This window comes from Oncorhynchus masou, chromosome 28 (genome assembly GCF_036934945.1).
Source record: "Oncorhynchus masou masou isolate Uvic2021 chromosome 28, UVic_Omas_1.1, whole genome shotgun sequence".
NCBI lineage: Eukaryota > Metazoa > Chordata > Actinopteri > Salmoniformes > Salmonidae > Oncorhynchus > Oncorhynchus masou.
This window is the reverse complement of record NC_088239.1, coordinates 68,812,029-68,839,356: the sequence shown is the minus strand read 5'-3', so window position 1 is coordinate 68,839,356 and position 27,328 is coordinate 68,812,029. Positions and strand designations below refer to the sequence as shown.

At 43.0% G+C, this 27,328-nt stretch overlaps 1 protein-coding gene across 1 annotated transcript in view; it reads left to right on the top strand.

The window, feature by feature from the left end:
* The window catches only part of LOC135518153 (fibrinogen C domain-containing protein 1-like), a 233,619-nt gene that overhangs the window by 67,959 nt on the left and 138,332 nt on the right, over positions 1-27,328 (top strand). The window contains exons 4-5 of the mRNA XM_064943079.1: positions 15,250-15,409; positions 26,657-26,793. Of these exons, the coding sequence (XP_064799151.1) occupies positions 15,250-15,409; positions 26,657-26,793 (297 nt within the window). The remainder of the gene's footprint in view (positions 1-15,249; positions 15,410-26,656; positions 26,794-27,328) is intronic.

The window sequence follows — 27,328 nt, the reverse complement described above, 5'->3', positions numbered from 1 at the left end:
TTCTGGATGTCAGGAAGCTTGGCCCCAGTGATGTACTGGGTCATACCCATTACCCTCTGTAGTGCCTTGCGGTCAGAGGCTAGGGGGTACGGCCCAGTACATTTACATTTTTTACATTTAAGTCATTTAGCAGACGCTCTTATCCAGAGCGACTTACAAATTGGACATCACTGGGGCCAAGCTTTCTGACATCCAGGACCTACAGTTGAAGTCAGAATTTACATACAAGGACCTTGTGAAGATGCTGGAGGAAACGGGTACAAAAGTATCTATATCCACAGTAAAACGAGTCTCACATAGATATAACCTGAAAGGCCCCTCAGCAAGGAAGAAGCCACTGCTCCAAATAGGTTTTCCAAATGGACAATGACCCCAAGCATACTTCCAAAGTTGTGGAAAAATTGCTTAACCTCCCAGGGGTAGGTGCGACACTTGCAACCCACATGTCCAATTGCCAGGGAAAATGCAGAGCGCCAAATTCAAATACATTTCTATAAAAATCTAACTTTCATTAAATTACACATGCAAGATAGCAAATTAAAGATACACTCGTTGTGAATCCAGCCAACATGTCAGAATTCAAAAAGGCTTTTCGGCGAAAGTATACGATGCTATTATCTGATGGTAGCACAACAGTAAACAATGAGAGAGTAGCATATTGTATGCAAATTGGAGTGGGTCTAAAGTTTTCTGCATGGTGCTGATGATCAGCCTTTCAAAGCACTTCATCGTTACCGACGTGAGTGCCACTGGGCTGTTATCGTTTAGTCATGTTACCTTAGCTTTCCTGGTTACAGGGACTGTAGTTGTCTGTTTGAAGTATGTAGGTATTACAGACTCAGTCTGGTAGAGGTTGAAAATGTCAGTGAAGACCTGACATGCTGACCTGTTTAACTTCTTACGGATCATTGGGACGCTAGCGTCCCACCTGGTGTCCCACCTGGCCAACAACCGGAATTTGCAGAGTGCCAAATTCAAATGACAAAAATCGAAATATTAAATATTCATGAAAATACAAGAGTTATACATCAGTTAAAAGCTTAACTTCTTGTTAATCTAGACGCTTTGTCAGATTTCAAAAAGGCTTTATGGCGAAAGCACACCATGCGATTATCTGAGGAGAAAAAATCACTTACCTTTGAAGATCTTCATCTGGTTGCAATCACAAGGGTCCCAGCTACATAGCAAAATTGTCATTTTGTTCAATATATCCCCCAAAAAGCATGTTTCATTGGTGCGCTTGACTCAGTAATCTTTGTGATAAAACGGATTGCACTGTGATAGACTGCATCCAATTTGTTGAGTAGGGTATTGCAAGCTATTTTATAAATGACATCGCCAAAGTCAAGTATTCGTAGGATGGTCAGTTTTACAAGGGTATGTTTGGCAGCATGAGTGAAAGATGCTTTGTTGCGAAATAGGAAGCCAATTCTAGATTTAACTTTGGATTGGAGATGTTTGATGTGGGTCTGGAAGGAGAGTTTACAGTCTAACCAGACACCTAGGTATTTGTAGTTGTCCACGTATTCTAAGTCAGAGCCGTCCAGAGTAGTGATGTTGGACAGGCGGGCAGGTGCAGGCAGCGATCGGTTGAAGAGCATGCATTTAGTTTTACTTGTATTTAAGGGCAATTGGAGGACTTTACAGTGTCCCAGAACTTTTTTGAGTTAGTGTTGCAGGAAGCAAATTTCTGCTTGAAAAAGCTAGCCTTGGCATTTCTAACTGCCTGTGTATAATGTTTTCTAGATTCCCTGAAAAGCTGCATATCACGTGGGCTCTTTCGATGCTAATGCAGAACGCCATAGGATGTTTTTGTGTTAGTTCTGGGCAGTCAGGTCTGGGGAGAACCAAGGGCTATATCTGTTCCTGGTTCTAAATTTTTTGAATCGGGCATGCTTATTCAAGATGGTTAGGAAGGCATTTAAAAAAAAATAACAACCAGGCATCCTCTACTGACGGGATGAGATCATTATCCTTCCAGAATACCCCGGGCCAGATCGATTAGAAAGGCCTGGTCGATTAGAAAGGCCTGCTCGCTGAAGTGTTCGGGGAGCGTTTGACAGTGATGAGAAGAGGTCACTTGACCGCTGACACATTACGGATGCAGGCAATGAGGCAGTGATTGCTGAGATCTTGGTTGAAGACAGCAGAGGTGTAAATATGAGTTCTGTTATACTCACAGACAATTTTTTTAACAGTTTTGGAAACTTCAGAGTGTTTACTATCCAATACTACCAATTATCTGTGTATCCTAGCTTCTGGGTCTGGGTAACAGGCAGTTTACTTTGGGCACCTCATTCATCCAAACTTAAGAAAACTGCCTCCTAGCCGCAAAGAAGTTATAGATCTTGCTCACATCGGCTATGGAGAGAGTGATCACACAGTTGTCCGGAACAGCTGTTGCTCTCATGCATGATTTAATGTTGCTTGCCTCGAAGAGAGCATAAAATGCATTTAGCTCGTCTTGTAGGCTCTCGTCACTGGGCAGCTCACAGCTGGGTTTCCCTTTGTAGTCCGTCTTATTTTTCAAGCCCTGCCACATCCGACGAGCGTCAGAGCCGGTTTAGTAGAAGTCATTCTTAGTCCTGTATTGACGCTTTGCCTCTTTGATCATTCGTCTGAGTCGACCTGATTAGTGTCCCACTCCTTAACCCTTGTATGGTGTTCATATTTTTGTTATTCACTCAACATTCTCAGGTCTGATGGACCCATAACGTTATTGGGTTTTAAAAACAATACAGCCATAAAAATGTATGTAAAAATACTTAATACGTAATACTTAGATTGCGTATTACTTAGATTATGTTGACTGAATAATATAATACAAGTAATATAGACAGCATACATGGTTAATATTTGTCAAATACAACAGGTGTAGACCTTACAGTGAAATGCTTACTTACAAGCCCTTAACCAACAATGCAGTTTTAAGAAAATACTTAAAAGTATGTAAGAAATGTAAGTAACAAATAATTCATAAAATAGCAAGGCTATGTACAGGGGGTTCCGGTAAAGAGTCAATGTGCGGGGGCACAGGTTAGTCAATGTAATTGAGGTAATATGCACGTGTAGGTAGAGTTATTAAAGTGACTATGCATAGATAAGAACAGAGGGTAGCAGCAGCGTATGGGGGGCAATGCAAATTGTTTGGGTAGCTATTTGATTGGATGTTCAGGAGTCTTATGGCTTGGGGGTAGAAGCTGTTTAGAAGCCTCTTGGACCTAGACTTGGCTCTCCGGTACCTCTGCTGTGCGGTAGCAGAGAGAACAGTCTATGACTGGGGTGGCTAGAGTCGTTGACAATTTTTAGGGCCTTCCTCTGACATGCCTGTTATAGAGGTCCTGGATGGCAGAAAGCTTGGCCCTGGTGATGTACTGCGCCATGCGCACTACCTTCTGTAGTGCCTTGTGGTCGGATGCCAAGCAATTGCCAGGCAGTGATGCAACCAGTTTGTGCTCTCGATTGTGCAGCTGTAGAACATTTTGAGGATCTAAAGACCCATGCCAAAATCTTTTCAGTCTCCTGAGGGGGAATAGGTTTTGTCATGCCCTCTTCACGAACTAAAATATAAAAGGCAAGTCTACACACCACATGAGGGACAGAGTTTTACTGTGTGTTTGTTGCAAATGTATTTCTTGCACTTGATGCATGTGTACTGTGTCTTCCTGTCCTTACTGGGTCCACACACATCACAGCGCTTCTTCTTGTTGCTACCGGCTAAAATCTAGAATGATGAAAAAACATAGTTCTGTAATTTTACATCTCACTCACTCACATATATACACTACCGCTCAAAAATTTGAGAACATCTTCTCATTTATGTGTTTTTCTTTATTTTTTCTCTTTTCTACATTGTAGAATAATAGTGAAGACATCAAAACTATGAAATAACACATATGGCATCATGTAATAACCAAAGAAGTGTTAAACAAATGTAAATATATTTAATATTTGAGATTATTCAAATAGCCACCCTTTACCTAACTTTTTTCACTCTTGGCATTCTCTCAACCAGCTTCATGTGGTTGTCAACTGGAATGCATTTCAATTAACAGCTGTGCCTTCTTAAAAGTTCATTTGTGGAATTTCTTTCCTTCTTATTAATGAGTTTGAGCTAATCAGTTGTGTTGTGACAAATTAGGGGGGTATACACAAGATAGCCCTATTTGGTTAAAGACCAAGTCCATATTATGGCAAGTACTGCTCAAATAAGCAAAGAGAAATGACAGTTCATCATTACTTTAAGACATAAAGGTTAGTCAATACGGAACATTACAAGAACTTTAAAGTTTCTTCAAGTGCTGTCGCAAAAAACATCAATCACCATGATGAAACTGGCTCTCACGAGAACTGCCACAGGAATGGAAGTCCCATACGTAGGAACAGGAATGGAAGTCCCAGATAAGTTCATTAGAGTTACCAGCCTCAGAAATTCATGTAACAGACACATCTCAACATCAACCTTTCAAAGGAGACTGTGTGAACCATGCCTTCATGTTCAAATTGCTGCAAGGAAAGCACTACTAAAGGACACCGATAAGAAGAAGAGAGTTGCTTGGGCCAAGAAACACGAGCAATGGACATTAGACCGGTGGAAATGTGTCTTTTGGAATGGAGTCCAAATTGGATATTTTTGGTTCCGACCGCCAAGCTGGTTTGGATGAGTTGGAATGCAGAGTGAAGGAAAAGCAGCCAACAAGTGCTCAGCATATGCGGTAACTCCTTCAAGACTGTTGGAAAAGAATTCCAGGGAAAGCTGGTAGGGGAAATGCCAAGAGTGTGCAAATCTGTCATCAAGGCAAAGAGTGTCTACTTTGAAGAATCTCAAATGTAAAATATATTTTGATTTGTTTAACACTTTTTTGGTTGCTACATGATTCCATATGTGTTATTTCATTGTTTTGATGTCTACAATGTAGAACATAGTAAAAACAAAGAAAACCCCTTGAATGAGTAGGTGTTCTAAACCAGTAGTGTAGTTATAGCAAGCCAAGGTAGGAGAGTCAGACACACACACACACACATATGCAACAACATCACTCACACTTAATTCTGGTATTGGAGTTGCTGTTTCTGTGGGTCGGCTGATGGCTCACCAGCATCATCCTCTTGAATCCTACTCCCAATGGCTGCAGAAGCTGGGGCCCTTGGGATATGTTGCATCATCTGGATTTGAGGTCTTACCAGTGCCTTGCCCAGGAACTTGAGAAAGAGTCGTCACCTCTGGAGCTTCCCTCTGTTCCAATCTGGGTTAAACACCATCCAGATTACAAATGCGTTGTATGCCGAGATGTCCTTGATGTTGAAGAATATCACAAGTGTCTAGTGTAGGGATCTTCTTTTGCAGCTGTAGCCAGTCACCACAGCTTGCCTAAATTTGTCCACCCCTCCTTTTGTGGCATTGTAATCCATTATTATTTCTGCCACATATTCTCCCATCCCTATGCAGCGTACTCATGAGTACCACATTTTTGCCTTTCTTTAGCACGTAGGACACTAGGGACGTGTCGGCCATAAACACAAACATAGAGGTATTGATAGGCCTGTTCCAGTGCATTCACGTGTTGAGGTGGGAGATCTGGCTTGTTTTTGTACTATTCTACCATCGTCAGCTTCATCTTGAAGAGCTCCTGTCCCAGCTTCTGCAAAGTTAAAAAGTTATTGCATATGAAGTTGTGGCCACTGAGTCCCTGTGTCACGTCCAGGACAACCTCATCTGGCTTCTCCATATTTTATTTTTTATTTAACCTTATTTAACTTGGCAAGTCAGTTCAGAACAAATTCTTATTTACATTGAGGCCCACACTGGCCAGACCCGGACGATGCTGGGCCAATTGTGTGCCGCCCTATGAGACTCCCAATCACGGCCGGTTGTCATACAGCCTGGATTCGAACCAGGGTGTCTGTAGTGACGCCTCAAGCACTGAGATGCAGTGCCGTAGACCGCTTGCAATTTCCACGCATACGATGAAGCAGCATCAGAGGTAACCCAGATCTTGATTCCATATTTTGCGGGTTTAGACGGTATGTACTGCCTGAAGGGGCCTTGGCCTCTAAATAACATAAGCTGCTCATCAATGGTAACGTTGGGCCCAGGGTTGTAAAACAGGGGAATGTGGTCCACCCACTTGTTCCACACTGACCTGATTGCAGCTAGCTTGTCTCTCTGATGCCAAGCTGGTCTGGTGTCTCTGTTATTGAAGCGGATAATCCTGGAAATAATGTGGATGTATTCCAGAGACATTGTTGCACAGAAAAGTCTTGTGGATTCCCCATTGGATCTGAAAATACCAGCAAGGATAAGAAGCCCAAAGTATGCATGTAAATGAGTTTGGTCCATCTCCTTCCATCCCAAAAACATGCCTTCCCTCCAAATGAGTGCAGTCCTGAATGATTTTCTGTATCGTGTCTACGATGAACAGTTCAAAATAATACTTTATGTCCTGCACATGAGTAACCATCATTCGCATCGGCCCTGGTTGCATGATCCATGCGGGGTGGCTCATTCCTTGGGCAAGAAGACCATTCAATTAAAAAAAATGTTGACATCCATATTTCTCCTCCTGCAGGCTGCTGATGAGGCGGCTACTGATGTGCTGGTCCAGGGGCTGGCTGAGGGTCAATCTCATCCTCTTCTTCCAACTCACTGTCAGACTCCGAATTGACAGAGACATGTTTGGAAAATTCTTCATCTTCCAAAGTGGAAAACACTCCTTCCACAGTAACTTCTCTCTCCTCAAAATTTTTTCTAAGGCCCTCTGAGCAGAGATAATTTTTGCCGGTAAGGAGCCACACATTAAAAGCTATTTATTTGTTGTGTCCCTCCCCCAATTTGCACCTGGCTGGGGGAAAATACAGATATTTTTTAACAATATATCGAAATATTGTATTGTAATAACATTGTGCAGGTTCCCGCAAGACATTGTGTAGTTTCACACACTACAAAAGGTAAGGAGTGTGAGAAAAGCAGGAAACAGGCAGACAGGCAAGGAGACAGACATGTATTTGGTGCTATGTTGAAGCAGCAGGCCGAGGGAGGAGGAAGACAGAGTGAAGGCATACAACAAGCCTTTTTGTTTCATTTTTACTTGTTTTCAACTACACACACACTTTTCTACACTTATATTACCCTTGGGTCCAGTGGACACAAACACCATAAATGTGTAGGGGGTGCACAGTGTGCACTCAATTAAAATTTGTTATTTTACATGTTATTCACAGAAAATGAGCCAAGATCAATGAGTCTCAGGTTGAAAAAATTATTAATTGTATCATTTTTCTTTAAGTTAACATTGAAAATGTGTCCCACAGACCCGAACACCACACAAGGCTTAAAAGCGGCAGATCTAGCCTATAGGTCGGTGTGGATGTTACCTGTAATCCCTGGCTTCTTGTTGGAAAATGTATCTACGGTCACTGTGGGGACGTCGTCGTCGATGCACTTATTGATGAACCCGGTGACTGAGGTGGTAAACTCCTCAATGCCATTGGATGAATCCCGGATCCTGTTCCAGTCTGTGCTAGCAAAACAGTCCTGTAGCGTACCATCCACGTCATCTGACCACTTCCGTACAGAGCGAGTCACTAGTACTTCCTGCTTTATATTTTGCTTGTAAGCAGGAATCAGGAGGATAGAATTATGGTCAGATTTGCCAAATGGAGGGTGAGGGAGAGCTTTCTATCCATCTCTGTTTGTGGAGTAAAGGTGGTCTAGAGTTTTTTTCATCTGGTTGCACATGTGACATCCTGGTAGAAATGAGGTAAAATGGATTTAAGTTTTCCTGCATTAAAGTCCCCGGCCACTAGCAGCACAGCTTCTGGATGAGCATTTTCTTGTTTGCTTATGGCCTTATACAGCATCATTTTGTGGTGGTAAATAGATGGCTACGAATAATATAGATGAGAACTGTCTTGGTAGATAGAGTGGTCTACAGCTTATCATGAGGTATTCTACCTCAGGTGAGCAATACAATTAAACATCGTGCTCCAGCAGTTCTTGACAAATAGCCCCCCCCCCCTCGTCCTGCACCTGCCGATGCATGGAGAAGCCAGCCAGTTCTATATTATCTGTGTCGTTGCTCAGCCATGTCTTGGTGAAACATAAGATATTACAGTTTTAATGTTCCATTGGTAGGATAGTCTTAATCGTAGATCGTCCAGTTTATTTTCCAATGAATTCATATTGGCCAATAATACAGAGGGAGGTGGTGGTTTACCTACTCGTCAGCAATTTTTCTTCTTTTTAGTATATTATAATTTATTTTTTTTACCCCTTTTTCCTAAATCTCGTGGTATCCAGTTGATAGTTACAGTCTTGTCCCATCGCTGCAACTCACGTATGGACTCTGGGAGGCGAAGGTCGAGACACATTCGTACCCCGAAACACAACCCCACCAAGCTGCACTGCTTCTTGACACAATGCCTGTTTAACCCGGAAGCCAGCCGCACCAATGTGTCGGAGGAAACACTGTACACCTGTCGACCATGTCAGCGTGTATGTGCCCCGGCCCCCACCACAGAACTTGCTAGAGTGCAATGGGACAAGGACATCGCGGCCGGCCAAAACCTCTCCTAACCCAGATGACGCTGGGCGAATTGGGCACCACCTCATGGGTCTCCCGGTCGCGGCTGACTGCCACACAGCCTGGTATCAAACCAGGATCTGTAGTGACACAGCTAGCACTGTGATGCAGTGCCTTAGACCGCTGCATCGTGTGTGTATGTGTGTGCTTACGTGTGTCTGTAACCAACACCCGGCCATATAGCTGCTGGCCAAGTAGCACATGATGAGCTAGGTAATGTGCACAGCATTGATGAACAGAGCAGCAAGTAAAGACGTAAAGAGGTAGAAGTTAACAACAGAAACAATTAGAGAGATTTCTTAATCTATTCTCTCCTGAAACCTCATTTATCATTCCAATGGGCTCTGGCTCTTTTCTCTAAACCAATCAGCGGGCAGCATGCTGGGGATATTGGCTTATATCGGAGGTACACAGGTCTGGTCCGCTGCTCCATGGTGGGGGCCAATCTACAGCCAATGAGCAACATTGAAATTCTAGGGACAATAAGGAGGCCTGCGTCTTGTGACCGTAGCGTACGTGTAGGTATGTACGACAGGACCAAATCAGAGAGATAGGTAGGAGCAAGCCCATGTAATGCTTTGTAGGTTAGCAGTAAAACCTTGAAATCAGCCCAAGCCGTTAACAGGAAGCCAGTGTAGAGAGGCTAGCACTGGAGATATATGATCACATTTTTTGGTTATTGTCAAGATTCTAGCAGCCGTGTTTAGCACTAACTCAAATCAAATCAAATTTCATTTGTCACATGCGCCGAATACAACAGGTGTAAACCTTACAGTGAAATGCTTACTTACAGGCTCTAACCAATTGTCTAAAAAAAGATATGTGTGTGTGTGTGTAGGTAAGTATAGAAATAACACAACAGCAGAAATACATTTATACGATACATAAGTATCAATAAAGTGCACACAATGCAAATAGTTCGGGTAATCATTGGTTACCTGTTCAGGAGTCTTATGGCATGGGGGTAAAAACTGTTGAGAAGCCTTTTTGTCCTAGACTTGGCACTCCGGTACCACTTGCCGTGTGGTAGTAGAGAGAACAGTCTATGACTGGGGTAGCTGGGGTTTTGACAATTTTTAGGGCCTTCCTCTGACACCGCCTGGTGTAGAGGTCCTGGATGGCAGGCAGCTTTGCCCCAGTGATGTACTGGGCCCTACGCACTACACTCTGAAGTGACTTGCGGTCGGAGGCAGAGCAATTGCCGTACCAGGAAATGATGCAACCGGTCAGCATGCTCTCAGTGTTGCAGCTGTAGAACCTTTTGAGGATCTCAGGACCCATGCCAAATCTTATTAGTTTCCTGAGGGGGAATAGGCTTTGTCGTGCCCTCTTCACAACAGTCTTGCTGTGTTTGGACCAATCTAGTTTGTTGTTGATGTGGACACCAAGGAATTTGAAGCTCTCAACCTGCTCCACTACAGCCCCGTCCATGAGAATGGGGACTTGCTCGGTGCTCCTTTCCTGTAGACCACAATCATCTCCTTAGTCTTGGTTACATTGAGGGATAGGTTATTATTCTGGCACCACCCGGCCAGGTCTCTGACCTCCTCCCCATCTCATCATTGTCGGTGATCAGGCCTACTGTTGTGTCGTCAGCAAACTTAATGATGGTGTTGGAGTCATGCCTGGCCTTGCAGTCGTGGGTGAACAGGGAGTACAGGAGGGGACTGAGCACGCACCCCTGGGGAGGTCCAGTGTTGAGGATCAGCATGGCAGATGTGTTGCTACCTACCCTCACCACCTGGGGGCGACCTGTCAGGATGTACAGGATCCAGTTGCAGAGGGAGGTGTTTAGTCCCAGGATCCTTAGCTTGGTGATGAGCTTTGAGGGTACTATGGTGTTGAACGCTGAGCTGTAGTCAATAGACAGCATTCTCACATAGGTGTTCCTTTTGTCCAGGTGGAAAGGGCAGTGTGGAGAGCAATAGAGATTGCATCATCTGTAGATCTGTTTGGGCGGTATGCAAATTGGAGTGGGGTCTAGGGTTTCTGGGATAATGGTGTTGATGTGAGCCCTTACCAGCCTTTCAAAGCACTTCATGGCTACGGACGTGAGGGCTACAGGTCTGTAGTCATTTAGGCAGGTTGCCTTTGTGTTCTTGGGTACAGGGACAAAGGAAACAGGCTATTTCTCAGGACCAGATGCTAGAATATGCATATAATTGATAGCTTAGGATAGGAAACACTCTAAAGTTTCCAAAACTGTAAAAATATTGAGTATGGGCGAAAGCCTGAGAAAAACTCCAATCAGGAAGTGACTCATATTTTGAAACCCCTGTTTTCCTATGCATCCCTATTGCCCATTGAAAGGGATATCAACCAGATTCCTTTTTCTATGGCTTCCCTAATATAGCTTCCTTAATGTGTCTACAGCCACTAGACATAGTTTCAGGCTTTTATTTTGAAAAATGAGCGTGAACAACATCATTGCGTAAGTGGTCAGGTGGTGGCTCTCAGACAAGAGCGGCCATTGTTCCTCTCGCTCCTACTGAAAAGCCAATTGTCCCGGTTGAAATATTATCGAATAGATATTTGAAAAACACCTTGAGGATTGATTATAAAAAACTTTTGCCATGTTTCTGTCGATATTATGGACCTAATTTGGAGGTTTTTTCGGCATTGTCGTGACCGCAATTTCCGGTGGATTTCTCAACAAAACGTGTACAAGAAACGGAGGTATTTCGGCTATAAAAAATCATCTTTATGGAACAAAAGGAACATTTGCTGTCTAACTGGGAGTCTCTTGAGTGAAAACATCCAAAGCTCATAAAAGGTAAACGATTTAACTTGATTGCTTTTCTGATTTTCGTGACCAAGCTTCCTGCTGCTAGCTGGACATAATACTATGCTATGCTATCGATAAACTTACACAAATGCTTGTCTTGCTTTGGCTGTAAAGCATCATTTCAAAATCTAAGATGACAGGGTGATTAACAAAATGCTAAGCTGTGTTTCACTATATTTCACTTGTGATTTCATGAATATGAATATTTCCTAGTAATATTTTTTGACTGTTGCGCTATGCTAATTAGTGTAGTTGATGAAAATTCTCCCGGATCCGGAATGGGTAGTTCTTTAACCTTAAAGGTCTTACTCACGTCGGCTACGGAGAGCGTGATAACACAGTCATGCATGCCTCAGTGTTGCTTGCCTCCAAGTGAGCATAGAAGTGATTTAGGTCATATGGTAGGCCCGTGTGACTGGGCAGCATCCCTTTGTAGTCTGTAATAGTTTGCAAGCCGTGCCACATCCGACGAGCGTCGGAGCCGGTGTAGTATGATTCGATGTTAGCCCTGTATTGAGGCTTTGCCTGTTTGATGGTTCGTCACAGGGCATAGCGGAATTTCTTGTAAGCGTCCGTGTTAGAGTCCCACACATTGAAAGCGGCAGCTCTACCCTTTAGCTCAGTGCGAATGTTGCATGTAATCCATGGCTTCTGGTTGGGATATGTATGTACAGTCACTGTGGGGACGACGTCCTCAATGCACTTATTGATAAAGCCAGTGGCTGATGTGGTGCATTCCTCAATGTCATCGGAAGAATCCCGGAACATTTTCTGGTCTGTGATAGCAAAGCAGTCCTGTAGTTTAGCATCTGCATCATCTGACCTTTTTTATAGACCGAGTCACTGGTGTTTCCTGCTTTAAGTTTTGATTGTATGCAGGAATCAGCAGGATAGAGTTGTGGTCGGATTTACCAAATGGAGGGCAAGGGAGAGCTTTGCACGCTTCTGTGTGTGGAGTACAGGTGATCTAGATTTTTTTTCCTCTGGTTGCTCATTTAACATAATGATAGAGAATTGGTAGAACTGATTTAAGTTTCCATGCATTAAAGTATCCGGCCACTAGGAACGCCACCTCTGGGTGAGTGGTTTCCTGTTAGATTTCCTTATACAGCTGACTGAGTGCGATCTTAGTGCCAGCATCTGTCTGTGGTGGTAAATAAACAGTTTTATAGATGTTCAGGACCAGTTTATTACTGGCCACCCATTCCAAAACAGACTACAACTCTAATCTTGATGGTTGTACAGTCCTCTCAAATAAAACTGAAGGACCTCTGCATTATTCTGGACCCTGATCTGTCTTTTGATGAACAAGGACAGCTTTTTTCCATCTATGTAACATTTCAAAAATCAGAAATATTCATCCATTCTTTTGACACTTCAAGATTAGACTACTGGGGCGGCAGGATAGTGGTTAGAGCATTGGACTAGTAACCGAAAGGTTACAAGTTCAAACCCTCAAGCTGACAAGGTACAAATCTGTCGTTCTGCCTCTGAACAGGCAGTTGACCCACTGTTCCTAGGTCGTCATTGAAAATAAGAATTTGTTCTTGCCTAGTTAAATAAAGGTCTCACTGACTACACTGACTGTGCTAGTGGCAGACTCCACTAAGCTGGCAAGCTGGCTAACAGCCTGCTGCCTAGCCTGCACCCTATCTCATTGTGAAGCTAGAGGAGTTAGAGCCCTGTCTATGTTCATAAATAAGATGAGAGCACACCTCCAGCTAGGATGGAGTTCATCACTCCACAGCAGGCCAGGTTTGGTCCTGTTTGTGGGTGAGTCCCAGAAAGAGGGCCAATTATCTACAAATTCTATCTTTTGGGAGGGGCAGAAAACAGTTTTCAACCAGCAATTGATTTGTGAGACTCTGCTGTAGAGCTCATCACTCCCCTTAATTGGGAGGGGGCTAGAGACAATTACTCGATGCCGACACATCTTTCTAGCTGATTTACACGCTGAACCTATGTTGCGCTTGGTGACCTCTGACTGTTTCATCCTAACATTGTTGGTGCCGACGTGGATAACAATATCCCTATACTCTCTACAGTCGCCTGTTTTAGCCTTAGCCAGCACCATCTTCAGTGTAGCCTTAACCTGTTGAAACTCCCCATCCCGGATCTGGGATCGTGACTAAAGCCTCAGGCTCATTAGCATAACGCAACGTTAACGATTTCTGAAAATCGCAAATAAAATGAAAATAATGCGTCTGCTCTCAAGCTTAGCCTTTTCTTAACAACACTGTCATCTCAGATTTTCAAAATATGCTTTTGAACCATAGAAATTGACTAATTTGTGTAAGAGTATGCTAAGCTAGCTTAGCATTTTGAGTAGCATTTAGCACGCAACATTTTCACAAAAACCAGATAACCAAATAAATAAAATCATTTACCTTTGAAGAGCTTCGGATGTTTTCAATGAGGAGACTCTCAGTTACATACCAAATGCGCAGTTTTTCCTGAAAGCGTCTGTGTGTAGGAGAAATCGTTCCGTTTTGTACATCGCATTTGGCTACCGAAACGAACCGAAAATTCAGTCACCTACAACGTCAAACTTTTTCCGAATTAACTCCATAATATCGACCGAAACATGGCAAATGTTGTTTGGAATCAATCCTCAAGGTGTTTTTTCACATATCTCTTCATTGATATATCGTTCGTGGAAGCTTGCATTCTTCTCTAAATTCCATGGAAAAATACTTGCAGCTGACTTTTGCGCACCAATTTCGGCGCAGGACACCGGGCGGACACCTGGTAAATGTGGTCTCTTATGGTCAATCTTCCAATGATATGCCTACAAATACGTCACAATGCTGCAGACACCTTGGGGAAACGACAGAAAGGGCAGACTTACTCCTCTCGCATTCACAGCCATATAAGGAGACAATGGAAAACAGAGCCTCAAAAATCCTGCTCATTTCCTGGATGCCGTCTCATCTTGGTTTTGCCTGAAGCTCACGTTCTAGGGCACGCACAGAAAATATCTTGGTAGTTCTGGACACGTCAGAGTGTTTTCTTTCGAAAGCTATCAATTATATGCATAGTCGAGCATCTTTTTGTGACAAAATATCTTGTTTAAAACGGGAACGTTTTTCATCCAAAAATGAAATAGCGCCCCCATAGCATCAAGAGGTTAACGTATGTAGCCTTGCCCCCTGGTAAATGGTGTACGATCGCTGGATTATTCTTTTTAGTCTCATATTGCGGGTAATGGAGTCACTAATGACTAGGGTTTTCATTTTGTCAGAGCTAATGGTGGGAGGCTTCGGCGTCTCAGACCCAGTAACGGGTGGAGGCGAGAGCAGAGAAGGCTCGGCCTCTGACTCCGACTCGTCGCTTAATGGAGAGAACCGGTTGAAAATTTCTGTTGGCTGAATGAGCGACACCGTTTGAGTACTCCTACAGCATTTCCTTCCAGAAGCCATGAGAAAAATGTCCAGCTGTGTGAACTGTGCGGGGGGGGATTTATACCACTATTTGTACTTATTGGTGGCACAGACACGCTGTTTCATCCTTTCCTACACTTAAATTGCTCTTGCCTAACCATTGCATCTGAAGCTGAGCTTGCAGCACAGATATTCTAACCAAAAGGCAATCGTTCTCTTGCATATTATGATTACAGCGACTGCAATTAGAAGGCTTCAGCTGGTGGAGGTCCTGTTGAACCATGCCCAGATAAAGCTCCCAGGGAGAAAAATCTGAATGAAAAAAGTTAATGAGGGAAAAAAATAATAATCTAAAACGGTAATTAAAAAGTAAAAACAGTAGCAGGCAGCAAAGTGGCAGGTAGCAAGGTAGCAAAGTAACGTTAACAACAAACTGCACAACATCACTTAATCAAGTCCACAAGTTGGGGTTAACTAATGGTTAATACTGTGTGTATTGCAGCTACTGTCGGAGAGCCAAATCAACATGGTGAAGGTGGTGAACACTGTGAGCGATGCTCTCAGCTCCATGCAGAAGGAGACAGGGGGACTGAAGGCTCGGGTCAAGGCTGACCTACAGAGAGCACCGGTCAGAGGGGCTCGTCTCAAAGGCTGTGCCAATGGTAAGTCTGATAGCTGTCTGTCCATTGTCTGGCTAGCTGGCTGGCTTGCTGGCTAGTAATGTGGCTGACTGGCTATGTGGCCGGCCAGTAGGCTGGCTGGCTATGTGGCCGGCTGATTGGCTGGCTGCCTGTGTGGCCGGCTGGCTGGCTATGTGGCCGGTTGGGTGGCTATGTGGCCGGCTGGCTGGCTTTGTGGCTGGCTGATTAGCTGGCTGGCTGTCTGGTTATGTAGCTAACTGGCTGGTGATGTAAGTGTCTGTCTGTCTGTCTGTCTGTCTGTCTGTCTGTCTGTCTGTCTGTCTGTCTGTCTGTCTGTCTTTCTGTCTGTCTGTCTGTCTGTCTGTCTGTCTGTCTGTCTGTCTGTCTGTCTGTCTGTCTGTCTGTCTGCCATTCATGCATATGTCTATGTGTGTGTGTCTCTGTGTCTTCATATGTGTCTGTCTCTGTCTGTTCCTGTAGACATACTCTATAGTTCTTTGTGTTATTCAATATAGTACTGTATCTCTATCTGCCAGTGGCAGAGATGAATATTACCTCATTACCCTTGGTGCTAGTGTTGAATGCATGAGTGTTGAATATACAGTACAGAATGTAAATATATATATTTTTAAATCACCTTTTAACCAGGTAGGCTAGTTGAGAAGAAGTTCTCATTTGCAACTTCGACCTGGCCAAGATAAAGCATACAGTGCCTTGCGAAAGTATTCGCCCCCCTTGAACTTTGCGATCTTTTGCCACATTTCAGGCTTCAAACATAAAGATATAAAACTTTATTTTTTGTGAAGAATCAACAACAAGTGGGACACAATCATGAAGTGGAACGACATTTATTGGATATTTCAAACTTTTTTAACAAATCAAAAACGGAAAAATTGGGCGTGCAAAATTATTCAGCCCCCTTAAGTTAATACTTTGTAGCTACACCTTTTGCTGCGATTACAGCTGTAAGTCGCTTGGGGTATGTCTCTATCAGTTTTGCACATCGAGAGACTGACATTTTTTCCCATTCCTCCTTGCAAAACAGCTCGAGCTCAGTGAGGTTGGATGGAGAGCATTTGTGAACAGCAGTTTTCAGTTCTTTCCACAGATTCTCGATTGGATTCAGGTCTGGACTTTGACTTGGCCATTCTAACACCTGGATATGTTTATTTTTGAACCATTCCATTGTAGATTTTGCTTTATGTTTTGGATCATTGTCTTGTTGGAAGACAAATCTCCGTCCCAGTCTCAGGTCTTTTGCAGACTCCATCAGGTTTTCTTCCAGAATGGTCCTGTATTTGGCTCCATCCATCTTCCCATCAATTTTAACCATCTTCCCTGTCCCTGCTGAAGAAAAGCAGGCCCAAACCATGATGCTGCCACCACCATGTTTGACAGTGGGGATGGTGTGTTCAGGGTTATGAGCTGTGTTGCTTTTACGCCAAACATAACGTTTTGCATTGTTGCCAAAAAGTTCAATTTTGGTTTCATCTGACCAGAGCACCTTCTTCCACATGTTTGGTGTGTCTCCCAGGTGGCTTGCGGCAAACTTTAAACGACAATTTTTATGGATATCTTTAAGAAATGGCTTTCTTCTTGCCACTCTTCCATAAAGGCCAGATTTGTGCAATATACGACTGATTGTTGTCCTATGCAGGGTAGCCTAGTGGTTAGAGCGTTGGACTAGTAACCGAAAGGTTGCAAGTTCGAATCCCCGAGCTGACAAGGTACAAATCTGTCGTTCTGCCCCTGAACAGGCAGTTAACCCACTGTTCCTAGGCCGTCATTGAAAATAAGAATTTGTTCTTAACTGACCTGCCTAGTAAAATAAAGGTAAAATAAAAAATATGGACAGAGTCTCCCACCTCAGCTGTAGATCTCTGCAGTTCATCCAGAGTGATCATGGGCCTCTTGGCTGCATCTCTGATCAGTCTTCTCCTTGTATGAGCTGAAAGTTTAGAGGGACGTCTTGGTAGATATGCAGTAGTCTGATACTCCTTCCATTTCAATATTATCGCTTGCACAGTGCCCCTTGGGATGTTTAAAGCTTGGGAAATCTTTTTGTATCCAAATCCGTCTTTAAACTTCTTCACAACAGTATCTCGGACCTGCCTGGTGTGTTCCTTGTTCTTCATGATGCTCTCTGCGCTTTTAACGGACTTTTGAGACTATCACAGTGCAGGTGCATTTATACGGAGACTTGATTACACACAGGTGGATTGTATTTATCATCATTAGTCATTTAGGTCAACATTGGATCATTCAGAGATCCTCACTGAACTTCTGGAGAGAATTTGCTGTACTGAAAGTAAAGGGGCTGAATAATTTTGCACGCCCAATTTTTAAGTTTTTGATTTGTTAACTTCTTGGAACTCTAGGGGCGCAATTTCATTTTTGGATGAAAAACATTCCCGTTTTAAACAAGATATTTTGTCACAAAAAGATGCTCGACTATGCATATAATTGCTACTGTTCGAAAGAAAACACTCTGACGTGTCCAGAAATACAAAGATCTTCTCTGTGCGTGCCCTTTAACGTGAGCTTCAGGCAAAACCAAGATGAGATGGCATCCAGGAAATGACAAGGATTTTTGAGGCTCTGTTTGTCATGATCTCCTTATATGGCTGTGAACGCAAGAGGTATGAATCAACCCTCTCTGTCGTTTCCCCAATGTGTCTGCAGCATTGTGACGTATTTGTAGGCAGATCATTGGAAGATTGACCATAAGAGACCACATTTACCACGTGTCCGCCCGGTGTCCTGCGCCGAAATTTGTGCGCAAAAGTCACCTGCCAGTATTTTTCCAAACAATACAGAGAGTAAAGCAAGCTTCCACGAACTGCATGTCAATGAAGAGATATGTGAAAAAACACCTTGAGGACTGATTCCAAACAACGTTTGCCATGTTTCGGTCGATATTATGTAGTTAATCCGGAAAAGTTTTACGTTGTAGGTGACTGCATTTTCGGTTCGTTTCAGTAGCCAGGCGCAATGTAGAAAACGGAACGATTTCTCCTACACACAGACGCTTTCAGGAAACACTGCGCATTTGGTGTGTAACTGAGAGTCTCCTCATTGAAAACATCAGAAGCTTTTCAAAGGTAAATGATTTTATTTATTTGGTTATCTGGTTTTTGTGAAAATGTTGCGTGCTACATGTTATTCAAAATGCATTGCTAGCTTTGCATACTCTTACACAAATTAGTCAATTTCTATGGTTCAAAAGCATATTTTGAAAATCTGAGATGACAGTGTTGTTAAGAAAAGGCTAAGCTTGAGAGCAGATGCATTATTTTCATTTTATTTGCGATTTTCAGAAATCGTTAACGTTACATTATGCTAATGAGCTTCAGGCTATAACTGTATACAGGGTTTTTTCATAGCCAAACGTGAACAAAACGGAGCGATTTGTCCTACACAAATAATATTTTTTTGAAAAACTGCACATTTGCTATGTAACTGAGAGTCTCCTCATTGAAAACATCCGAAGCTCTTCAAAGTTAATGATTTTATTTATTTGGTTATCTGGCTTTTGTGAAAATGTTGCGTGCTACATGCTACACGAAATGCTATGCTAGCTTTGCATACTCTTACACAAATTAGTCAATTTCTATGGTTCAAAAGCATATTTTGAAAATCTGAGATGACAGTGTTGTTAAGAAAAGGCTAAGCTTGAGAGCAAACGCATTATTTTAATTTTATTTGCGATTTTCAGAAATCATTAACGTTGCGTTATGCTAATGAGCCTGAGGCTTTAGTCACGATCCCGGATCCGGGATGGGGAGTTTCAAGAGGTTAAAAAAGTTTGAAATATCCAATAAATGTCGTTCCACTTCATGATTGTGTCCCACTTGTTGTTGATTCTTCACAAAACAATACAGTTTTATATCTTTATGTTTGAAGCCTGAAATGTGGCAAAAGGTTGCAAAGTTCAAGGGGGGCGAATACTTTCGCAAGGCACTGTAGCAGTTCGACACATACAACAACACAGAGTTACACATGGAATAAACAAACATACAGTCAGTAATACAGTAGGGGAAAAGGGGGAAATCAGTATATACAGTGAGTACAAATTAGGTAAGATAAGGGAGTTAAGGCAATAAGTTGGCCATGGTTGCAAAGTAATTACAATATAGCAATTAAACACTGGAATAGTAGATGTGCAGAAGATGAATGTGCAAGTAGAGATACTGGGGTGCAAAGGAGCAAGATAAATAAATAAATACAGTATGGGGATGAGGTAGTTGGATAGGCTGTTTACAGATTGGCTATGTATAGGTGCAGTGATCTGTGAGCTGCTCTGACAGCTGGTGCTTAAAGCTAGTGAGGGAGATATGAGTCTCCAGCTTCAGTGATTTTTGCAGTTCGTTCCAGTCCTTGGCAGCAGAGAATTGGAAGGAAAGGCGGCCAAATTATGAATTGGCTTTGGGGGTGACCAGTGAGATATACCTGCTGGAGCGTGTGGTACGAGTGGGTGCTGCTATGGTGACCAGTGAGCTGAGATAAGGCGGTGCTTTACCTAGCAGAGACTTGTAGATGACCTGGAGCCAGTGTTTCTGGCGACGAGAGTGAAGCGAGGGCCAGCCATCGAGAGCGTACAGGTCGCAGTGGTGGGTAGTATATGGGGCTTTGGTGACAAAACGGATGGCACTGTGATAGACTGCATACAATTTGTTAAGTGTTGGAGGCTATTTTATAAACGACATCACCGAAGTCGAGGATTGGTAGGATGGTCAGTTTTACGATGGGTATTTTTATATGGGTATGTTTGGCAGCATGAGTGAAGGATGCTGTGTTGGGACATAGGAAGCCGATTGGAGATGCTTAATGTGAGTCTGGAAGGAGAGTTTACAGTCTAATCAGACACATAGGTATTTGTAGTTATCCACATTCTAAGTCAGAGTCCAGAGTAGTGATGCTGGACGGGCGGGCAGGTGCAGGCAGTGATCTGTTGAAGAGCATGCATTTAGATGTACTTGCATTTATGAGCAGTTGGAAGCCGCGGAAGGAGAGTTGTATGGCATATAAGGTTAGTTAACACAGTGTCCAATGAACGGCCAGAAGTATACAGAATGGTGTCGTCTGCGTAGAGGTGGATTTGAGAATCACCAGCAGCAAGAGCGACATCATTGATGTATACAGAGAAGAGTGTCGGCCCGAGAATTGAATCCTGTGGCCATAGAGACTGCCAGAGGTCCGGACAACAGGCCCTCCAATTTGACACACTGAACTCTATCAGAGATGTAGTTGGTAAACCAGGCGAGGCAATCATTTGAGAAACCAAGGCGGTTTAGTCTGCCATTAAGAATGTGGTGATTGAGTTGAAAGCCTTGGCCAGGTCAATGAATACGGCTGCACAGTATTGTCTCTTATCGATTGCGGTTATGATATCATTTAGGACTTTGAGCGTGGCTGAGGTGCACCCCCGACCAGCTCTGAAACCAGATTGCATAGCGCAGAAGGTACAGTGAGATTCAAAATGATTTGGGTTGTTAACTTGGCTTTCAAAGTCCTTAAAAGGGGAGGGTAGGATAGATATATGTGTGTAGCAGTTTGGGTCTAGAGTGTCTCCCCCTTTGAAGAGGGGGATGACCGCTGCAGCTTTCAAATCTTTGGGAATCTCAGACGATACAAAAGAGAGGTTGAACAGGCTTGTGATAAGGGTTGCAACAATTTCTGCAGACCATTTTAAAAAGAGAGGGTCCAGACTGTCTAGCCTGACTGATTTGTAGCAGTCCAGATTTTGCAGCTCTTTCAGATATCCGGATTTGGGTGAAGGAGAAATTGGGGAGACTTGGGCGAGTTGCTGTGCGGAGTGCAGGGCTGTTGACCGGGGTAGGGGTAGCCAGGTGCAAAGCATGGCCAGCCATAGAGAAATGCTTATTGAAATTCTCAATTATCGTGGATATATCGGTGGTGACAGTGTTTCCTAGCCTCAGTGCAGTGGGCAGCTGGGAGGAGATGCTCTTATTCTCCATGTACTTTACAGTGTCCCAGAACGTTTTTGAGTTTGTGCTACAGTATGCAAATTTCTGCTTGAAAAAACTAGCCTTGGTTTTCCTAACTGCCTTTGTATATTGGTTCCTAACTTCCCTGAAAAGCATATCACGGGGGCTATTCAATGCTAATGCTGAACACCACAGGATGTTTTCGTGCTGGTCAAGGGCAGTCAGGTCTGGAGAGAACCAAGGGCTTTATCTGTTCCTGGTTCTAATTTTTTTGAAAGTAGGATACTTATTGAAGATGGTGAGGAAGGCACTTTTAAGGAATGACCAGGCATCCTCTGCTGACGGGATGAGGTCGATATCCTTCCAGCATACCCGGGCCAATTCAATTAGAAAGGCCTGCTCGCTGAAGTGTTTTAGGGAGCGTTTGACAGTGATGAGTGGTGGTCGTTTGACTGCTGACCCATTACGGATGCTGGTTAGAGGTTGACCGATTATGATTTTTCAAAACCGAGACCGATACCGATTATTGGAGGACCATTAAAGCCGATACCGATTAATCTGCCATTTTTTTGTATCTATTTGTAATAATAACAATTACAACAATACTGAATTAACACTTATTTTAACTTAATATAATACATCAATACAATCAATTTAGCCTCAAATACATAATGAAACAGTTTGGTTTAAATAATGCAAAAACAAAGTGTTGGAGAAGAAAGTAAAAGTGCAAAATGTGCCATGTAAGAAAGCTAACGTTTAAGTTCCTTGCTCAGAACATGAGAAAATATGAAAGCTGGTGGTTCCTTTTAACATGAGTCTTCAATATTCCCAGGTAAGAAGATTTAGGTTGTAGTTATTATAGGAATTATAGGACTATTTCTCTCTATACCATTTGTATTTCATATACCTTTGACTATTGGATGTTTTTATAGGCACTTCAGTGTAACAGTATAGCTTCCATCCCTCTCCTCTCCCCTACCTGGGCTCGATCCAGGAACACATCTACAAAAGCCACCCTCGAAGCAGCGTTACCCATGCAGAGCAAGCGGAACAACTACTAGAAGGCTCAGAGCGAGTGACGTTTGAAACGCTATTGGCGCGCACCCCACTAACTAGCTAGCCATTTCACATCGGTTACACTAGCCTAATCTCAGGAGTTGATGGCTTGAAGTCATAAACAGCGCAATGCTTGCAGCACAGCAAAGAGCTGCTGGCAAAACGCATGAAAGTGCTGTTTGAATGAATGCTTACGAGCATGTTGGTGCCTACCATCGCTCAGTCAGACTGCTCTATCAAATCATAGACTTAATTATAACATAATAACACACAGAAATACGAGTCTTAGGTCATTAATATGGTCGAATCCGGAAACTATCATTTAGAAAACGAGACGTTTATTCTTTCAGTGAAATACGGAACTGTTCCGTATTTTATCTAAGGGGTGGCATCCATAAGTCTAAATAGTCCTGTTACATTGCACAACCTTCAATGTTATGTCATAATTACGTAAAATTCTGGCAAATTAGGCGGCCCAATCTGTTGCATATACCCTGACTTTGCGTGCAATGAACGCAAGAGAGGTGACACAATTTCACCTGGTTAATATTGCCTGCTAACCTGGATTTCTTTTAGCTAAATATGCAGGTTTAAAAATATATATTTCTGTGTATTGATTTGAAGAAAGGCATTGATGTTTATGGTTAGATACACATTGGAGCAAGGAAAGTCCTTTTTCGGGAATACGCACCGCACCGATTATATGCAACGCAGGACACGCTAGATAAACTAGTAATATCATCAACCATGTGTAGCTAACTAGTGATTATGATTGATTGATTGTTTTTTGTAAGATACATTTAATGCTAGCTTGCAACTTACATTGGCTTACTGCATTCGCGTAACAGGCAGTCTCCTCGTGGAGTGCAATGAGAAGCAGTTGGTTAGTGCGTTGGACTAGTTAACTGTAAGGTTGCAAGATTGAATCCCCGAGCTGACAAGGTAAACATCTGTCGTTCTGCCCCTGAACAAGGCAGTTAACCCACCATTCCTAGGCCGTCATTGAAAATAAGAATGTGTTCTTAACTGACTTGCCTAGTTAAATAAAGATTAAATAAAGGTGTAAAAAACATTCTTTTTTTAAATCGCCCAAATCAGTGTACAAAAATACAGATTTCCTATTGTTATGAAAACTTGAAATCGGCCCTAATTAATCGTTCATTAAGATTAATTGATCGACCTCTAGTAGAGGTATTTTTGGAGGGCAAGTTGGTTAGGATGATATCTATGAGGGTGCCTGTGTTTACAGAATTGGGGTTGTGCCTAGTGGGTTCATTGATAATTCCTGTGAGATTGAGGGCATCAAGTTTAGATTGTAGGATGGCCGGGGTGTCAAGCATGTCCCAGTTTAGGTCACCTAGCAGCACGAGCTCTGAAGATCAGTGGGGGGCAATCAGTTCACATATGGTGTCCTGGGCACAGCTGGGGGCAGAGGGTGGCCTATAGCAAGTGGCAACGGTGAGAGATTTGTTTCTGGAAAGGTAGATTTTTAAAAGTAGAAGCTCAAATTGTTTGGACACAGACCTGCATAGTAAGACAGAACTCTGCAGGCTATCTCTGCAGTAGATTGCAACTCCGCCCCCTTTGGCAGTTCTATCTTGTCGGAAAAAGTTATAGTTAGGGATGGAAATTTCAGAGTTTTTGGTAGTCTTCCTGAGCCAGGATTCAGACACAGCTAGGACATCCGGGTTGGCAGAGTGTGCTCAAGCAGTGAGTAAAACAAACTTAGGGAGGAGGCTTCTAATGTTAACATGCATTAAACCAAGGCTTTTACGGTTACAAAAGTAAACAAATGAGAGTGCCTGGGGAATGGGAGTGGAGCTAGGCGGTAGTGATTGGAGAGTAGTGATTGGTGTGTCCATTGGGATGTTGTGCTTGGAGTGAGAGCCTGAGAAAGACTGAGGTGTGATCCCTGAGGGAAGCTTCAGGCGAACCTACATCAGACCTGAGGGAAGCTTCAGACAAACCTCCATCAGACCTAATGGAAGCTTCAGACAAACCTACATCAGACCTGACGGAAGCTTCAGACAAACCTACATCAGACCTGACGGAAGCTTCAGACAAACCTAAATCATACCTGCCAGGAGCTTTAGATGAACCTACATCAGACCTGAGGGAAGCCTTCCAGTAGATTCTCCCTCTTCAGCCAGCCATGGAATAAACAACGGCTGACACTTATGTACCACACACACTTCAATGGTAATGCCACCAGAGAGTGTGTGTGTGTGTGTGTGTTTGTGTGTGTGTGTGTGTGTGTGTGCCTGTGCGTGTGTTTGCCACAGGCCCCAGGTTTTCATAAATATTTCACACAGATGGGTACCGCATTACAATCCTTGATGTAATTTCACACTCCGGGATGCCTGCATAGAACTAGGATGATACAGGATCCATTTCAATCACAGGAGGCTGCTGAGGGGAGGACGGCTCATAATAATGGCCGAAACGCAGCTAAAAGAGTGGAACAACAAAGGGGAGGGGGGGTCAATGTAAACACTTAGGTTGGAGTCATTAAAACTTGTTTTTCAATGACTCTACACATTTCTTGTTAACAAACTATAGTTTTGGCAAGTCAGTTAGGACATATACTTTGTGCATGACACAAGTAATTTTTCCATCAATTGTTTACAGACAGATTATTTCACTTATAACTCACTGTTTCACAAATCCAGTGGGTCAGAAGTTTACGTACACTATGTTTTGACTGTGCCTTTAAACAGTTTGGAATATTCCAGAAAATGATGGCATGGCTTTAGAAGCTTCTGATAGGCTAATTGACATAATTTGAGTCAATTGGAGGTGTACCTGTGGATTTATTTCAAGGCCTACCTTCAAACTCAGTGCCTCTTTGCTTGACATCATGGGAATATCAAAATAAATCTGCCAAGATCTTAGAATTTTTTTTGTAGATCTCCACAACTCTGGTTCATCATTGGGAGCAATTTCCAGACACCTGAAGTTACCACGTTCATCTGTACAAACAATTGTATGCAAGTATAAACACCATGGGTCCACGCAGCCGTCATACAGCTCAGGAAGGAGACGAATGCTGTCTCCTAGAGATGAACGTCCTTTGGTGCTAAAAGTGGAAATCAATCCCAGAACAACAGCAAAGGACCTTGTGAAGATGCTGGAGGAAACAGGTACAAAAGTATCTATATCCACAGTAAAACGAGTCCTATATCGAAATAATCTTTTAAGGCCGCTCAGCAAGGAAGAAGCCACTGCTCTAAAATCGCCATCAAAAAGCCAGGCTACGGTTTGCAACTGCACATGGGGACAAAGATCATACTTTTTGATGAAATTTCCTCTGGGCTGATGAAACAAAAATTTATCTGTTTGGCCATAATGACCATTGTTATGTTTGGAAGAAAAATGGGGAGGCTTGCAAGCTGAAGAACTCCATCCCAACTGTTAAGCTGAAGGTGGCAGCATCATGTTGTGGGGGGGGCTTTGCTGCAGGAGGGACTGGTGCATTTCACAAAATAGATAGCACCATGAGGAAAATGCTCACTAACAGGGATGAAAAAACACATTTGTGCACACAACATTTGAGGGAAATACGTTTTATGTGCGTATGGAAAATGTTGGGATATTTTATTTCAGTTCATTAAACATGGGACCAAATCTTTACATGTTGGCTTACATTTTTGTTCAGTATAGATTATCTGTAAGAAAAGCAACTCTGGTACTGAATCTAACCATTTTGGGAACAAACCTCCTCCCTCTTTCTCTCCCTCTCCCTCTCTCTCTCACCACCCAAGGAGTCCCCATTATCCCCCTCTTCCTCATTGTCAAGGAAGGGTTAGATATGCCCAGTGTTTGAGGCTAAGAAGTCTAGGGAATGTTCTCCTCATCTCTGTCATATCTCTTTGTTTACACTTACGTAATGTTTTAGCCACTTGTTATTCTTTCCAGCTGGAATTCAAACTGAGAGCTTTTTGTTTCTCTTCTTTTTCTATCTGTCCCTTTCTGTCTCTCTCTCTTACCTTCTGCATCTCTCTCTCTCTCTGTATCCCTTACCCTCTCTTTCTATATCTCTCTCTGTATCTCTCCTCTCTCGCTATCCGCTCTGTCTCTCTCCCTCTGTATCTTTCTCTCTCTCTCTCTCTCTGCATCTCTCTCTCTCTGTATCTGTATCTCTCTCTTTCTCAATTCAATTCAAGGGGCTTTATTGGCATGGGAAACATGTGTTAACATTGCCAAAGCAAGTGAGGTAGATAATATACAATATATATATATATCTGTCTCTGTATCTCTCTAGGCTCTCGTCCTCGTGACTGTGGTGATCTGTATGCTAATGGTCAGAGGGAGGATGGCATCTACTCTGTGTTTCCCACTCACTACCCCTACGGCTTCCAGGTCTACTGTGACATGACCACGGACGGAGGGGGCTGGACTGTGAGTCATACTGTACACACACACACACATATTCAGAGACACACACACACGCATATTCAGAGACACACACACATATTCAGAGACACAGACACACACATATTCAGAGACACACACACATATTCAGAGACACACACACACATATTCAGAGACGCACAGACACACTCACGGACAGGCACAAATACACAGACAAGCAAGTTTGTAAGCACACACACACACACACAATCAACATGAAGGGGACGGGGACCATATTCTCAAGTGTCTGCATTAGAATAGAAGAAACACAGCCATTTATATCCTCAAGCACTCCAACAGTGTTCTTTTTCATCCACAACAAAGACAGTGTATTTCCTTTCTCGCTCTCTCTCCTTTCTCTTTCTCTCTACTTTCTCTCCCTCTCTCTCCTCCTCTACATTTTTATTGGGTTGGTAATCAAAATGTAAAAAACTCCAGAGTGATTAGGTAATGAAATGATTTTCATTATCTTAGCTTTATATATGTTTTACTTAATTACAAAGTATATCACCTGCCAAGCCAC